This window comes from Heloderma suspectum, chromosome 3 (genome assembly GCF_057233095.1).
Source record: "Heloderma suspectum isolate Gila_16-S chromosome 3, 16-S_ref, whole genome shotgun sequence".
Classification (NCBI taxonomy): domain Eukaryota; kingdom Metazoa; phylum Chordata; class Lepidosauria; order Squamata; family Helodermatidae; genus Heloderma; species Heloderma suspectum.
The window spans coordinates 321,014,470-321,031,765 of record NC_139460.1 but is presented as its reverse complement, the minus strand read 5'-3'; the positions used below and the strand labels follow the sequence as shown (position 1 = coordinate 321,031,765).

Here is a 17,296-nt window from a genome sequence, read left to right as displayed (position 1 = left end):
AGCCACCAGTTGTAACTGCCACTGTACTTCAAATCCTTTCACCCCTCCTTGAAAATAATCAGAAGTCCCCTTTCCTGTTTGCAACCTGTACTTGGGGGGATGGGGAAGGAACTGGGGCTGGGTGTTCCAGTTCAGCCCTAGATCTTTTGTGTCCTTTTATAATAAAAGCTGGATGTTTACAATTGTAACTTCAAAAACTTTCAGGTTTGTACTTTTGAACCCATAAAAAATGTAAATATGTAAAGCTCCTTGCTCCTGGGATACAGGATTGTGGCCATCACTATATTCCATACCTTGGGAATGAGAAAACCATTCACTTTCACATTCTTTGCACATTGTCTTGCGAGCCCAAATAAGAATGTATATTTTGAACGCTGGATCTCGTGTATCGTGGCATTAGTGTAGGGAAGTTTCTTTATATCTCGATAGCAGATTGAGTGAGAAGAACCTGAAACATCTTTAATCTCCTTGTAGACTTTATCTGAGGAAAATGATGGAAATTCAAGCTTTATTTTGAATATGACTTTTCATTTCAGAAAGCTTGAATACTCATTGATGAATATTTAGTCTACATGAAATTATTCCATATAACTCTCTCAATGAATCCATAATTATAATCAGTTTATTACATTTTTATACCACTTTTTCTCCAAGGAGACCAAAACACCATACTTATTCGTCCCCCACCATTAATCTTCCTAAGTACCCTGTGAGGTAGGTTAGGGGGACAAATATGGACTGTCATCCCGGTGAGTCTCATGGCTGTGTAGGGATATTTTATTTTATGTATTCATTTATAATATTTGTATACTTGTATTTTGTGCTAATGTTTGTAGGCCATACTGGTTCTGGCCTCGTAAAAGACATCCAGAAACTTATTTGCTTATAGCTAAGTTCCATTTCTTCAAGAAAGCTTGTTGGAGGCACAGTCAGACTGAAAGCTCAATGTAATCTTTAAAAACTTCCCTGTCTTAGCACATCATTTGATTGGTTTGAACTCTTCAAAGAACTGTATGAGAGGAATCAAGAATGGGCTTTGGACGTCTCTCTCACCTTGGATGCCTGGATGACTTGTCAGGAGCAGCAACGCCCATTGCAGAGAAGTGTTGGTTGTCTCTGTTCCCGCAAAGAGGAGGTCAAGAATACACTGAGCCAGGTTCTCTTCGTCATAGGTAGAGTTGGGGTCATTCCTGCTCTTGAAAACAGGAAAGGTACAATTTCATTGACAATGAATTACAGGCTGCCCTAAACACTCCTTTACTTTCTGTGCCTCTCTTATTATCCTAGCAACAAGTTCTTGTTTCCTAGTTGAGTGTGAGAAGAGTCTTCCACTCACATGCATACTGCATCTTCTACTGTGTTTGAGGATCTCTGGACTGTGGCTGTTCCCTGTGAAAATAAGCTATATAGTGTGATATGCTGAGTCCCAAAGATGCACTGAAGTCTGCATTAATTAATGTGTAATAACTAATAGGGCTGTGCACTAGGGATGTAAGAACTTACCCAAGTTCGGTTTCTCCAGGCACTTGCTGAAGCAGCGACCCTGCTCGCATCCCCCCGAACCTGTGCTCGAGCCACGCACGGGTTCGGTGAATTTCCCAAGCTCACTGCGAACCCATTCAGTGAGCGCCGCCATTTTCGTGCCTTTGATGTCTGCATAAAACAGGAAGTAAAAAAAATGTGTATATTCATATATGTGCATTTGGGAGCTGGGAAAGTTAAATAAGCGCAATATTAGAGGCATAATCCCTCTATTATTGTGCTTATTTAGCTTTCCCAGCTCCAAAATGCACATATTTGAATTTTTTTAACTTCCTGTTTTACGCAGACATCAAAGGCGCGAAAATGGCGGTGCTCACTGAATCGGTTTGTGGTGAGTACTGGGGAGCGCGAACAGGCACGTGCGGGGGCCAAACAAGAACAATGTATTGGTGGGTGCAGTTCAGGGGTTGCGGGCAGGGGTTGCTCGACAAATTTCCAAACCCTGAACTGCGCTCGCGACATCCCTACTGTGCACCGCTGCAGTCCTAATCCCGAATTCCACAGCAAATTGAAGTGATTTCAAAGTTGGTCTGGAGTGGTCTGAAGCAGTCTGAAGTGGGTTGGAGAGATCCAAAGCACTCTGGATCGCTTCAGACAATTCTGAAGCCAACACAGCCTGTCTGAGCAAATGTAACAACTTGCTAGAGAAGCGGGGTGGTGGACAGGAGAAGTTGGGAGGGGAAAACTGAGCCCTGGTGGGAAGTGACATTTTTGTGTGGTGATAGGGCTGAACTTTTAACCCAGCAGTTTGTTTCCTTGCTTTGTACTGTTTGTTCTTTGGCTCCCCGGTTTTCTCAATTACTATTCCTTCCCTTCCCAGTTTTCAACTTTCTATATTCTTAAATAAAAAAACAACGAATGCAAAACAACAAAACAAAAAACCCAACCCCCTTTGCTGTTAGGCTTTAGTGTTATATCCCTTCTCATCCCTTAGCTTGTAGGTAGCTTTTCTTTCTGCATATGCTATTCTTTTGGTCGTGTGTGTGTGTGTATGTGTGCACGCTGTGTAACTAAACCATACACATTATAGTGCACAAGCAAACAGTGGGTGGCCGAAGCAGTACACTAACACACAGTCCAATACACACAGTGAGGCAAAGCAGTACACAATACACATAATTTGAAGCATCATCACTTTTGTTGATTTTCCAAGACACTTTCCCTGTTGCTTGTTTTCCCTTGTGTACATCAAATGACCACAAGAAGGATATGATCAGGATGGGCTATGTGTACTTTTTTATTATCACTGTTGGTGTCATCTTACCCTTCCTGGGGAAAAGGGCTGCCAAAATTATCAGGAGGTGGAACAACTCCCATATAAAAGGCTTCAATGATTAATTTAGAAGTAAGGAAAATATGGCGGAGATCTATAAAATTATATGGAGTAGCAAAAGTGCAGCAATGCAGTTAATAAAGACGCGCCAGTGACTTAGTCAGTGTGACTTTTCCTGGTATTGTGTATTGCAGTTTGTAGCCAAAGAGATGTTTAACTTTTCTTTCTTCCCTTAATGAGAGCCTCAGGTCAGTGGCAGATTCGGGACAGACAAAAGGAAAATACTTTTGCCCTTCAAAAAAACTTGCACCAGAGATTAGGGATAGTGAACTCCTAATTTTCACCTTAAACTCCTTCTGATTAGGATCTCTAATCCCCTGTGTGGCTGACAGTTCTTTTAAATTTTGTTTCAGTTTCTGAGAAAAGGAACTGTTATGCACGGCTAGCACAAAAACTACTGGAACAAACTGAAATTTGGCAGGTTCCGTTACCTCCATAGGGGCTGCCAGGTGCTCATATTTCATGCACTTCTGTGGAAACACTGAAGAATTTTAACTTTTTGCTTTGAGAGATTTCCTTGAAAAAAGCAAATTGTACCTGCGCCTACCACAAAAACTGCTGGGAAAACACTGTCTGAAATTTGGCAGTTTCAGTCACCTCCATTGGGGCTGCCAGGTCCCCAGATTTCATGTATTTATCATAAACACTGGAAAAAGTATGGTCATTTCTGTTTTACAATGCAAGTCACTGGGAAAATGTAAAATTTGAATAATTCAGATATCCCAGTCTTGATTTGGATCACAATCCAAAGTGAATCGGATCAGGTCCGAATTGCTCCAAAGTGAATCAGGGCTGATTCAGAAGATCCGAATTGGCCTCCAAGATGAATTGGGGGGTCTGCGCATAGCCCTAATAACTACTGCCCTGAGTTTCGTATTTCTGATGCTCAGTAACCCCCTTTTCTCCCTCCTTCGTCACTCTGATTATGAATTCAATAGGGTGGTTAAAAGATGTCAGGGATAACTGATCTGCATTGACTGTTGACTATGCATCCGATGTGTGCAGTGAAGATTCTAATCTGCTTTTATGATAGTGATCATGGAAGCTGAGTGTAATATTTATTTCCTATGTGGTATTTGTTGGGTATATTGCAACTTTGTCTGCAATTATGAGAAGGGGACAGTGTGGCAGTTGAGTAGTTCATGTATGGGAATTTTGATAGGGATGTCAGAGAATTTCGCCACGAATCTCGGGGAGACCGAATGCCAGCGCATTCGGCCCCCCAAAATTGGTGGCGAAACAGTCTGCCACCCCCCCCCCCGGGATGGGACTTACCTTGGGCGAATCATCCTGGCGGCAGCAGCTCCAGCGGCGGTTCGGGGGCGGTTCGGCGGCAGCTGCTGTGGCGGCCGGTCTTCCGACCAGCTGCCGCCACCGCCATTTCCAGTAAAAAAACAACAACAACAAAAAAAGTGATAGGCTACGTAAAGATTTACGTAGCCTATCACGGCTAGATTTTTTAAAAATACCATGATAGGCTACGTAAATGTTTACGTAGCCTATCACGGCTGAGTGAAAACAAACAAACAAACCACGTGTATGCAAATGGTGGCGCCCATGGGCGCCGCCATTTGCATATGCACGGTTTTTTTTTTCCACTCAGCTGTGATAGGCTACGTAAACATTTATGTAGCCTATCACGGCTGACTGCAGGGACGCAAATGGCGGCGGCTATGGCCACCGCCATTTGCGGCCCGGCCGGCCAGGATTAGGGGGTGGAGGGACGGAGCGCCTCCCCCCCACCAAGAATCAAATTTCGATACAGGTAAGAGACTTTTGTACATCCCTAAATTTTGGGCATACCTAGTGTTAGGATCAACACAGCCTGCAGTGTGGCTTCTTGCTCTTCTCTTTTTTCTTCTTCTTTCTTGGGCCCTGTTCAGACATCATGCTAAGCCATGATGGTTAGGAGTTTTGAGCTAACCATGTTGGTTTAGCATGGTGTCTGAACAGGCATCTGTCCCAGCCATGGTGGTTTATTAACCATGGACTAACCATGTTCACGAACCACTAGCTGCAAGATAGTTAGTGGGCTCTACCAAGGCTTAGATGTCTGAACAGTCTCCAAGGTTAACTGACAGCTGCCACAGAGCTCCGTGGCAAGAGCAGCCAAAGCAGGAGTAGCCATTCATACCTGAGTGGCAGATCTCTATGGTTAAGGTCTCTATGGTTTGCTTAGCAGCAAATGACATGACTGCCACGACCCCGCCAATGCACCACCCCCAGCAATAGCTCACTGCATGCCAGCACCGAAGGGAGCACAGAGCTGCAGCTTGCAGCTGCTTGTGCCCTGGCCCACTGCCACTGTGGGCACACTATGGGCACGGCCAGGTGACTTCAGGTGTGATGGAGCTTGTTACAATGCATCATGGACTCTGGCGCTGTGCCTGAAGCAGCATAAGCTGTCGGCGGAAGTGACAGAAGCTGATTCCTGATGGCTGCCCATTTCCGGTTGCAGCGCAGATGCGCTGTGCAACGAGGTGGTGTATTACAGCAGTAAGCGGAGATTATTGGCCTCTGGAATGGGCAAGACGGATCTCAGACTGTGTGAGTCCATGCTGCAGGACACATCCAGGGGCCATGTGGCGTGGCACAGGGGGCAGCAGGCTGCTGACCTGCCAAGCACCAAAATGGCCAGTAGCGCTGAACACCAAAATGGCTGGCAGCACCAAGCACCCAAATGGCTGGCAGTGCCAAGCACCCAAATGGCCAGCAGCACCGAACACCAAAATGGCCGGCAGCACCGAACAACAAAATGGCCAGCAGTGCCGAGCACCAAACTGGGCGGCAGCACCAAGCAACAAAATGGCCGGCAGCACCAAGCAACAAAATGGCCAGCAGCACCAAGCACCAAAATGGCTGGCAATGCCGAGCACCAAACTGGGCGGCAGTGCCGAGCACCAAAATGGCCCACAGCACAATGCCGCTGGGATGTGTGGTCGCCCAACTGGAGGACTGCGGCAGGGAGGGTTGTCAAAGAATGGTTAGTCTAACCACACTGCAAAACATGGTTACCTTTGCATGGAGCATTAGCTGTCGCAGTGGATAGCAGTAACCACAATGCACCATAGTTAGCCTAACCACCCTTCCCCAATGTGCGTCTCAACAGGGCCTCTCCCTCAGACCTTGTACCATTGCTGGGAGCATAGGGCTTACTTTCTTGCTCCTGCTCGTGTAATGGAACACACAATGGACTGAACAAATGCTTTTTGAAACCTTATACTGTCCTTCCATTTGTGCATGTGGGACTGGTAAACACTCATGCTGTTTTGCCTTTTGTTTTTTCTCTGCTAGCTGCCTTTCTAAAACGAGGCAGCAATACCAAATGATCAAACAGATTATGGGCTTGGCCACGGAGAGCAGGTTTTACCAGGTTATTTTGTTATCCTTTCACACACATAAAGAAGCAAATAAGGGCTCAGGGAGCATTACAAAAGATAAACCAGGAGATGCAGGAGAAACTCAGAAATGGCTAGAGAAAGATGCAGGCTTTTATTTATGATGCATTCGATGATGATCAGCAAATTCATGTAAAGGAGTCTAAAATATGCAAATATATGTTAGACTGCCTTGAGGCTGCATTTGGATTTTCATGTTCTAAGCTTCAGTCCATCTGGATCCAAGAAATGTGTAAACTGAGGCTTGAGTCCAGACGAAATTGTGAGAGACATATAACAGATTTGATCATGATTTTGGTAAAGTAAAACTAACTGTATTAGCATTTCCTGATGATCAAAAACTGGGAGGTTTGATTGGATCTCTAGGAGATAATTTTGGAAATTTTATCTCTGTCTTGGATAGGAGAGCTGAGCTAAAATTTTAAAGTGCCATTTCCTGGTTGAGGGAGCAATGAATAGAACTCCATGTTAATCCCAAGGCATCTGGGAAAAAAATTATCTAGAGAGTTGGAAGAAGAGGGGAAAAGCCCTGTCCAGGGAAAGATTCAAGAACCAATCAAAGAGTTCTTTTTACTGTGATGGCAAATGACATTTTGCAAATGACTTCCCTTCACCTAGCAACAAGGAATCCCACCCCTTGACCAATAGTAGCTCTCAAAATTTTAAACAGAGAGAACAAAGAAGCATCAGAGGCAAGTTTTTCAAAGTGCTCAGATATGCAGATGATACCACTTTGATGGCTGAAAGCGAGGAGGAGCTGAGGAACCTCATGACGAAGGTGAAAGAAGAAAGTGCAAAAGCTGGGTTGCAGTTCAACCTCAAAAAAAGGTTTACTCCATACTCCAGGAAATAAAGCCAGACTGCTCACTTGAGGGAAGGATCTTAAAGGCAAAACTGAAGTACTTTGGCCACATCATGAGAAGACAGGATACCCTGGAGAAGATGCTGATGCTAGGGCAAGTGGAAGGCCAAAGGAAGAGGGGCCAACCAACGGCAAGATGGAGGGATGATATTCTGGAGGTGACGGACTTGACCTTGGGGGAGTTGGGGGTGGTGACGGCCGACAGGAAGCTCTGGCGTGGGCTGGCCCATGAAGTCAAGAAGAGTCAGAAGTGACTGACCGAATAAACAACAACAACAAAAGAACCACAGGGAGTAATTTCCTTTTGAATCACAAAAGCCTCAAGGCCAGCAACAGTGAATCAAAACCAAAGCAGTGGATTACAGATAGTGGATTCACTAGCCAGTACATTTTCCAGTGAACTATAGGTGCATATGCTGTGTAAAGGCAAAGGGGACCAGGCCCTCCTTTCCAACTCGAATTGAAAAAAGAAGCACCCAAGTGCTAGATCTTGTACACAGTGATCTCTGTGGTCCAATCGATGTGCCTTCATTAGAGAAGACTAGATAGGTTTTAATTTTTCTGGATGATATTTCAAGATGCTGCGTAACATATCTACTCAAAGAAAAAGAGTGAAAGAAACACACAACATGCTGAAGAAATATGTCACCAGGGTCAGCGAAAGGTTTGACAACAGACCTCAGGCACTGCAATCAGACAACACTGGTGAGTACATTCCTGGATGAACAGGGCATGCTGCACAGGAGGGATGTGCACAGGAGGGATGTGGCGTGACCTCCTGAGCAGAATGGAACTGCAGAAAGGAGGCTGAGTTCTCAGCTGGAAAGGTCAAGGTGTATGCTGACAGATGCAGACCTACCTAATCGATTATAGGGAGATACTATCATGACAACAACCTATCTCCAGAAAAGATTGCCAGCCAAAGGCACCACACAGATGTCATTTCAGCAATGGCATAATAGGGCTTTCTTCACACGGAGCTTTTATCTTGCTACTGAGATGGCTCAGTCATGGATGTTGCAGACTCTTTTTGAAGAGGGAGAGCAAAGGGCAGAAAGAACTCCATGTGACATACTGGTATTTCACACAGAATCTTAGTTTACTGCCCCAAACTGCAGACTTTCGCTTCTACGGGAATTTAGTAGCTTCAGCACAGCAAAAGATTCAGTCACCTCCACAAACAGCTGAGTTCCCCTTCACTTTAAGTTCTTCGAAATAGCTGCAGGCCTCAAGATTATTCCAAAAGGAGGGTTAGGACTAGGGGACATCAGCATCGAGGAAGTGCTGGGGCTTTTAATTAGGTTTTACAGTTTTGAAAAAGGAAGAGAAAGCCATCAGGCACCTTGTCTCACATAGTTAATTTGTGCAATCCTTACAAACCCTCCGCAGGCTTCTAAATTCCTCTGCACTGATACCTCTCTGAAATGAGACACTTGGCTTGGGGAATACTCTTTCTCCCCCTCAATTTCCAATCACCATTCTTCTTTTCTTCTTCTCTACCCCATCCTGGTCTTTCTGTCTCTTCTTTATTCCACCCAGAGCATATCTGTAAGGTTGAGCCCAGGCCCGTTGAGCTTTCTGAGGACTCTGATTCTGAATCAGAGCTGGAACAGCTAGATCAGAGAATGGGGGAGGAACCTCCACCAGAGCCCCTAGGCACTGGGAGAGAATCTTCCCAAGGCCTTGACAAACCGATGGCCCAGGCCAAGTTGCCACCTCTCCTGGGAACCTAAGTTTCCGAGGAAGAGGAAGAGGGGCGTGACTTGAGAGATGCTAGAGTGCATCACAAGTCAAAGTGGGCAGAGTTAGGGACAGGGCTAAGATGCTCTGCCAGGATAGCCAATCTTAGAAACTAATGTAGAAGGCAGCCACCCTAAGGGAGGAACATCACTGTTAGGCTGGTTTGACATCAGTGTCCATGAACAAACTGTCAGCTACTTCACTCCCTGTGGATTGTTTTCCCTAATAGAGAGAATAGTCATTTAGAGCCTGGGGCAATTTGAGAGTTTCCCTGAATCTGCATTGTGGAAAGGCTTTCCTTTAGTATGTTGTTTTGTTTATTCGTTCAGTCACTTCCGACTCTTCGTGACTTCATGGATCAGCCCACGCCAGAGCTTCCTGTCAGCTGTCGCCACCCCCAGCTCCACCAAGGTCGAGTCCGTCACCTCCAGAATATCATCCATCCACCTTGCCCTTGGTCGGCCCCTCTTCCTTTGGCCTTCCACTTTCCCTAGCATCAGCATCTTCTCCAGGGTATCCTGTCTTCTCATTATGAGGCCAAAGTACTTCAGTTTTGCCTTTAAGATCATTCCTTCAAGTGAGCAGTCTGGCTTTATTTCCTGGAGCGTGGACTGGTTTGATCTTGCAGTCCAAGACACTCTCAGAATTTTCCTCCAGCACCACAGTTCAAAATCCTTTAGCATAAGAAAGCCATAATAGCTTGAACTATGAGTCACTGTTTGTTGATTGCCAAGGGGGAGGATGATCAAACATGAGAGTATCTTGGCAAATTTATTAGAAGGAAAGAGTAGTCCTGACCTGTATTTGACTTTACACAAACAGTCAAGAGGGTTGGTTTTTCTCCTCCTCCTCATCCAAGTCTTCAAGAAAACTGGGTTCACAAAGTTGCAGAGGAATGAATCTGGGGTTCTTTTGTCTGTTGGTTGTCATTAACCAGCAAGAGGAAGGGATGTAGCTCAGTGGTAGAGCACCTGCTTGGCATGCAGAAGGCCCCGGGTTCAATCCCTGTTATCTCCAGGTAGGGCTAGGAAAGAACCCTGTCTGACACCCTGGAGAGATGCTGCCAGCCAGTATCGACAATACTGGGCTAGATGGACCAATCTTCTGACTCAGTATAAGGCAGCTTCCTATGTTCCTATGAACAGAAAGCTTTAATAAAAATAGGAGGGGAGGTAAATACTGCTCACTCATGCAATCCTCTGTATGCCTACTTCAAAGTAAGCCCCATTATGTTTAATGAAGCTTACCCCCCAAGAAAATGTGCACAGGATTCCACCACAAGTTATTTTTCCTTGTATGTCTCTTTTGGAGACACCCCTCCCCCCAAATGTCAAGGCTACCCTTGCACAAAACCCCCTGGGGCTATCTGGAATTTAGCAGAGATTATCTCCTCTGATGGGGCAATGAATCCTGAAATTTTCATCCAATTCAACCAAGGAATAAAAAAGTCAGTGGCAGCTCCCTTTAAAAGAAAATCAAAATGCAAAGGCACATAGCACACAAAAAAACCCCGCAGGTATTTTTCTGACATTGCACAGGAGTAATCCCCTCCTAAGGGGCAATTATGCCTGCAATTACCATCCAGTTCTGACCAAGAGAAAAAAGTCATAATGGTTTTTTTCCCCTATTTCCCATGATAATCAATAGGAAGCATAAAGACTCAGTTTTCCGAAACTTGCCTCAGGCTTGGTACTGACTTGAATAGGACAGAATCCAAATTGACCCAAGCAGAAGTGAGATGTTTTCTAAACTGCTGAATCAGGGTCTGAGTTGAAAGGGGGGGGGGTGTCAGTGAACACTTCTAATCTATGTATGTATGCATCTAACTACACACACACACACACACACCTATTAACGGTGTGCACTGACCCGCGCCCCTGATTTGAGTCGGAAATATATTTATATAAATATCAGCACATGCAAATTTGTGTTATGGGCCTATGATCTGGATCTTTAAAGAACCTAGGAATGCCCCTGCCTGTGGGACTGGTAAACACTCATTCTGTTTTGCCTTTTATTTTTTCTCTGCTAGCTGCCTTTCCAAAAGGAGGCAGCAATACCAAAAAATCCCACCAGTATTAGGGTATGTCACAGTATATATGGCATTATTTAATCTGTGGTATGATATCACTGTTTACTTCAAAGATCAACTAATATGGCTCAATTGAACTTTCACAATTTACCCATTTGTGCAGCAAAGCCATTGTGACAGAATGGCTGAAGTGTGAGACTTAGATAGGGAAGAAATGGGTTCAAATTCCTGCCCAGCCATGAAGTTCACTGGGTGTCTGGGTGACCTTAAACCAGTTACTCAACCTACTCCACAGATGCTGTGTGGATAACATGAGGTGGAAACTATGAACACCTACATAAGCTTCTTGGAAGACAGAGGGATTTAAATATAATCAAGAAATCACGTTGCATGATCAGGATGATTAAAAGATCAGTCGTTTTGGTTTTCTAAGTATGTGTTTTGTGTGGAATGGGCCCTAAACCATACTCATTTTGTTGTTGTTTTTTAGTATAGAAGCAAAGTTCCATTGGCAAGATGCCCTGATGCATAAATTTCCACTCATCAACAGCCACCCTATCACACTCCTAGTTGGGGTTATGAAAATATCTGCTGTTTTATTTTCCAGACATTGGAGTGGATGCACTTAAGTGGATGTATGGAGTAAAACTCAGTTCAGCAAGTGAATTTAATATGGGTGAAGTTTGCCCTAAATGCAAATATTATCTGAGGCCGAGAAAAAATTACTGGTGATTTGTGAGATATAACAGACAAAGAAGGAAAGATAATGATAGCCTGGATGAGTAGTTTTCAAACAGAAATTCCAGACTTACTTTCTCCATCTGAAGGAGATAGAAATCCGTGAAATCCTGCGGCTCGTGAAAGGCCTGTTGCTCCTTATGCTTCTCTATCTCCTCCTTGGCATATGAAAGCACTATCCCCACAGCAGACAGTGCCTTTTTGTGAGGCCCTGGAAGATGTTTCATGATCCACGGGAACAGTTCATACAACTACAGGGAAGACGAAAGCAAAATCCTGGCATCATTCATTCATTCATTTTATTAAATTTATTAATCACCCATCTGGCTGGTCACCCAGCCATTCTGGGCGATGTACAACAATAAAAACAGTTCATACAATAAAATTCAACATTAAAAACATCACATTTCTAAAATTACCCTAGCCCACCCCTAGCCCTCCCCTAATCATCAGGGTGTCAAGGGCTCCTTGGAGGGCTCTCTCAGTCTAACCCAGTAGCCAAGTCCAGACACAGACAAAGGGATTCTTTTCAAAGCTTTATTCTTCTTTTATAACTTAACAACTCTACAGGTAGCAACTAGATCTGAGCAGCAGCATCCCTATGCCCTAAGTTGGAACAGTTGGTCCCCGTTTGAAAGGGAATTACTGGCAGACCCCTGTATTTAAGGACTAGGGAGAATCCCTCCCCTTTTCCCTTGGATCCCCGGGGCGCAGCCGATTGAGTGCGTGCCAACCGGGCACTACGCTCCTCTCGGTGCCCTCCATCTCGCACCACTCTCTGCATCTGTGTCGCGCATCCACTAAGTCTGCTATCTCTGCTCGGTCACTCCCTGGACTGCTAACTAAACTAGGAATGTGGGTGGGAGGAATCTCCGTCAGCTGTTGGTCCTGGGAAAGAGGAGTGCGCTCCTCTCCCAGGAGCGACTGCTGTTTCTCAGCATCAGAACTACTCTGGGATTCTATGGGCTCAGTGTCCACCCTGACACAGGGAGGAGGCGGGGTAACACCGTCCTCTATCAGCCAGCCCCTTTGGATTAGCACTTCGATATCATCCTCTGGATTACTCTTGAAGCCCAAAATATTAATGTGATTCTCATTTAGTGAAAAGATGGATTTGGGGTGGAGGAGCGGAGGGGTTTACTGATTTGTAGGGGGGGGGGGTGTGCAGCAGCAAGGATGTCTGAGCCGACACTCCCTTCTTTTATCTTCTTAAAATGATATAATCTGTCTAGTCCAGATTAGATTATTGGGATGTAGGGGTGCATAGTATGGGGCAAATAACTAAATAAAAAGCCCCAAACAGCCATTCTTCATGAGGAAATGGAAGTAGCTTCAGAAGAGATGTAAGGGAAGTATTTCTTCACACAGTGTATAATTCCATTATGGAAACGGCTGCCGCACATTTTGGTACAGGCCACTGTCTAAGATGGTTTTCAAAGGAATTAGCCAAAGATATTACAGAAACCTCTATCTGGACACAGGGCAGAACCCTGAGGTGCCCCACTTGTCATTTCGCTGCAGGCTGACGAGGAGCGCCTGGCGAGCACCCTTTCTTGGCACGATATGTCTGCCAGCGATAACAGTAGCCATCAACCACCTGCAAGACAAGCATCATATAATCTGCATGTACCAGCCTATCAACAAGAATATTGGAGGGGGCTTGCAAAAAGCTCTTTGCCACTCCAGCGGACTGCTTCGGAAGGTGGTGGGTTCTTGTGTTCCCTTTTCACCTTCTGGCTTGTCTTCACAGAGGGGGCCAGGCTGAACTCCTGATGTCCTGCCACAACGTATTTCACCATGCTTCATTCTGCTGTCTTCCTCCTCCCAATCCGTTTTCTGTCCCCCTGGCCCCACTGCCAAACACCATTCTGTGCCCACTGACCAGGCTCATTGGGCCACGGTGGGAGGTTTGATACCTTAGATTGTACCCCCCTCATTTTGTAGTTTTGCAAATCTTGGTCTTCTCCTGAGCATGCTGAACTCTTCTTGTTTCTCAGTGGCATTGTTTGTTTGTTTGTTTGTTTGATTTACCAAAAAATGGCCCTCTAGGTGGCTACTATTTGGCTACAATTTTGCTGGAACTCACTAAGTTCACTATTGGATAGGGATGTATGAAACACCTACCTGGCTCTGTGCCGGGCAATCCGCGGTGGGGGGAGGCGCTCTGTCCCTCTCCCCAGAATCCTCGACGGGAGGGGAGGCAATCTGGTCCTCCCCCCCGGAATCCTGCCTGGCCGGCTCCGCTCCGTGGCCAAGCCGCGGAGCCACCAGCCAGCTCCGGCTGCCTGCAGCTGGACATCTGGCCGCTGGGCAGCCCTGCAGGGACGCAAATGGCGGCTGTTGTAGGCGCCGCCATTTGCGTCCCTGTATTGAGCCATGATAGGCTACGTAAATATTTACGTAGCCTATCATGGCATGGGGAAAAACCCCAGCGTACGCAAATGGCAGTAGCTGCTGCCATTTGTGTACGCTGGGTTTTTTTTTCCCCTGCTGTGATAGGCTACGTAAATAGTTATTACGCAAATGGCATCCCTGCATTAGCCATGATAGGCTACATAAGTATTTATGTAGCCTATCACGGCTATGAAGATGAAGCAAATGGCGGCCACAGGACGGCCGCGATTGGCAAAGCAGCAGGGACGGGAGCAGGTAAGTGCTCCGTTTTGCATGCCTTTCGTGGGGTGGGGGCGGTGGAGACTTCATCTTGTGCGTGTTTCGTGTGGGGGGGGCTTCGTTCCGCAACAGATTTTGGGGGGCCGAATGCACTGGCATTCGGCCTCACCGAGATCCGTCGTGGAATTCTCTGACATCCCTACTATTGGAGGGATACAGCTGTGGATCCCAGGCTTTCTTTGAAAATTAAAATGGCAAGCAGCTACGGCCCAGTGCTTTCTTCTGAGGCATACCCACATGCCACCCAGAAAAACAAGAAAAAATACATTGGGATGGGAGGTTGTTTCCAGGGGACTAGAAGGAGCGGCTGGGTGTACGCTTGGGCTAAAAGGGTGGTTGGGAGCAAGGTGATGTTTTGCCTGCGCTGTGTGTGTGTGTTGGGGTTGTGGGGGGGTTGCCTGCTTTTTGTTTTTTAACACTGTGTGTGTTTGTCTGTTTTGTTGTGGTGTGTTTTTATGGTCCTTGCAGGATTTGCCTGGTTTTCTTTTCTTTTCATTGATGGCGTAGGTGTGTGTTTTTCCTGTATGTGTTTCTCTCAGCAACACCAGTTCGCTTTCTCTGAAATGGGTATTTTGTGTTGCTTCTCTGGGGAAATACATAATTTAGTATTTGGGGCTCAGATTCACCTCTGTCTTGTACTCAGTTTCTTGGCCAACTTACTTGACCCCGAGCCTCATTAGTTTGCCTTCTGTAAAATGGGAACAGGGAATGGTGAGTTCAGTGTTTTTTTGTTCTGGAACTCAGACCCCACCTCTGCCTTGTGTTTGGGTTCTTGAGCAAGTTACTTTTCTTGTAGTCTTCTTAGTTTGCCTTCCTTGAAAATTGGTGTTTTGGGAAAGGGCACACTGACCATGGCAGCCATTTTGTGAGAATGGCCACAGCACACTCTCAAAATGTGCCCACTGGCTAGGGGTGTACAAAACCCCACTTACCTTGCCGCGGGGGGGGGGAGGCGATCCGGTCCTCCCCCGGAATCCTCGACGGGGTGTGTGTGATCCGTTCCTCCCCCCCAGAATCCTCCCTAGCCGGCTCCGCTCTGCAGCATGTCTGCAGAGCCGCTGGCCGGGCTGATCCTCAGCCGGGCTGCTGCAGACGCAAATGGCGTCCTGAGTAGGTAGGATCCTGTCCGCAGGGACTTCAGGGGTGGCGGGGGGATTGCTCCGTTCTGCCATGGACTCCGAGGGATTCTTTAGAATCTGGCCTCACTGGAGTCCGTGGTGGAATTCTCCGCCATCCCTACCACTGGCCCTAAAAGGTTGGGGACCCTGGAGCTGATCTTCTTTCTGCATTTTTGGTGGGCTATTAAGATGTTTCAGTAGGCATTTGTCTGTGAGGTGCTGCTCTGCTCTGAACATGGTTGGCTGTTTTATCCTCAAGCTGCTATGAACAATTTTCTCTGTTATTCTGGGCATTTTAATTGTGATTTTATTTGTTTTGATGCTTTATCCTAGTGATTTGTTCCTGATAATTTTTGAACCTATTTGAATACTTCAGGAAAATAAAATCAAGATAGACACATGGTACATAAATAAATGGCAATGTTAAACGTTAAGGATTCTATATTCAGGTGAATAATTGGAGAAAAGATGGGATAAAAATGTAACTCTAAAAGGTTCAGTGTGACATACATAGTCTCCTCACCCCCTTTTATTTTTACAATGATTGTGAGAAATAGGTGAGTTGTGAGATAGGAACTGGCCCAAATGTGAGGGTGGATTTGAAGACCCTGGTCTCACTTGTCCAAGTCCAACAGTATAACCACTGTCACAAAGGTTTTCATAATGCTGAGAGGGGAGATAGATCTAAGACAGAGACCTGTCTGAGTCAGTAAGAAAGAAAAAGGCTACCCACCATATGAAAGAAGGTGCCCACAAATTTGAAGACAACATAAAGAGCTTCCATCAGTGTCTGGAATTTTTCATCCTCAAGAGAAAATCGGTGTCCAAATGTCACAGCACAGATCACATTGGAGACTGAATTGGTGATGGGCAAGGAAGGGTCAAATGGCTGCCCTGGAAATTAAGGTATATTAATATCAATCTAACCTCTCTTGTTAATACCCAGAGTGGGATTTCATGGTGGCACATGGAAGACAACTGGGATCTTTGGCAATTTATTTTTGTGTTAGAAATCACCTAACATAAATGAAATTGCACTCCCCAGTGTACAAAGATTTCTGCAGACTGGGACATGTGCCTGTATCATCTCCTCGTATTACATACCCTTTGCACGTGCAAAAGTCTCCACCAGCTGCTGGGCCTCCTCTTCTATTTGGTACTCCATGCCTTTCTTCCCCAGTCCTAGTTTCCGCAGAGCAACTAGACCAAACCGTCTCTGCTGCTTCCAGGTGTGACCGTTTGACATTACAATACCTGAAGCCATCAAGAATCAATGAGATGTTGTTATTCACATAATTCCTGTTAAAATTGTTAGGTTGCCAACCTAGCAAAGTCAGCATCTACTGGAGATGGTGCCTGTGCATCCAAGAGCCACCCATTGTTTCAGAACCTAAGGACTGTATTGCTGAGGCCGAATCAGTCTCCATCTAGTACCATTACTGATCCCACGGCTGCCTCTGCAACAGCGCAACAGGGGGATCCACAGTAGGTCTCACAGTAAGCGAATGTTGGTATATAACGTTTAAAAATTTTTGTTGTTGGAATCTTTATACTCTTAATTATTTACTAGAAAAACACAGATTAAAATGATCAATACAACCACAATATGACATAATATAGAATGACCAAACGCATTCTGACACAGGTCTTCCTCAGTGGTCAAAAGAGCATATTAATTTTTTTTAAGTGGCTTTGCATTTTAGACATTAGCCTGCGCCTGGGCGCACCTGGCACACCCTGTGCGCACGCCTATGTAAGGCAGTCTTTCCTAGCCAAGTAAGCATTCACCAGCTTGCTCACCAGACCACATGACCATAAACTCCACCCTAGCCAACATCACACAGCCAGGAATCAATGCCG

General features: G+C 45.6%; 1 protein-coding gene across 1 annotated transcript in view; it reads right to left on the bottom strand.

The window, feature by feature from the left end:
- The window catches only part of LOC146351703 (cytochrome P450 2J5-like), a 60,287-nt gene that overhangs the window by 10,940 nt on the left and 32,051 nt on the right, over positions 1–17,296 (bottom strand). Inside the window, exons 3-7 of the mRNA XM_084845711.1 lie at positions 16,541–16,690; positions 16,170–16,330; positions 11,720–11,896; positions 1,054–1,195; positions 294–481 (exon numbers count right to left, since the gene is read on the bottom strand). Of these exons, the coding sequence (XP_084701837.1) occupies positions 294–481; positions 1,054–1,195; positions 11,720–11,896; positions 16,170–16,330; positions 16,541–16,682 (810 nt within the window). The 5' untranslated portion in view covers positions 16,683–16,690. The remainder of the gene's footprint in view (positions 1–293; positions 482–1,053; positions 1,196–11,719; positions 11,897–16,169; positions 16,331–16,540; positions 16,691–17,296) is intronic.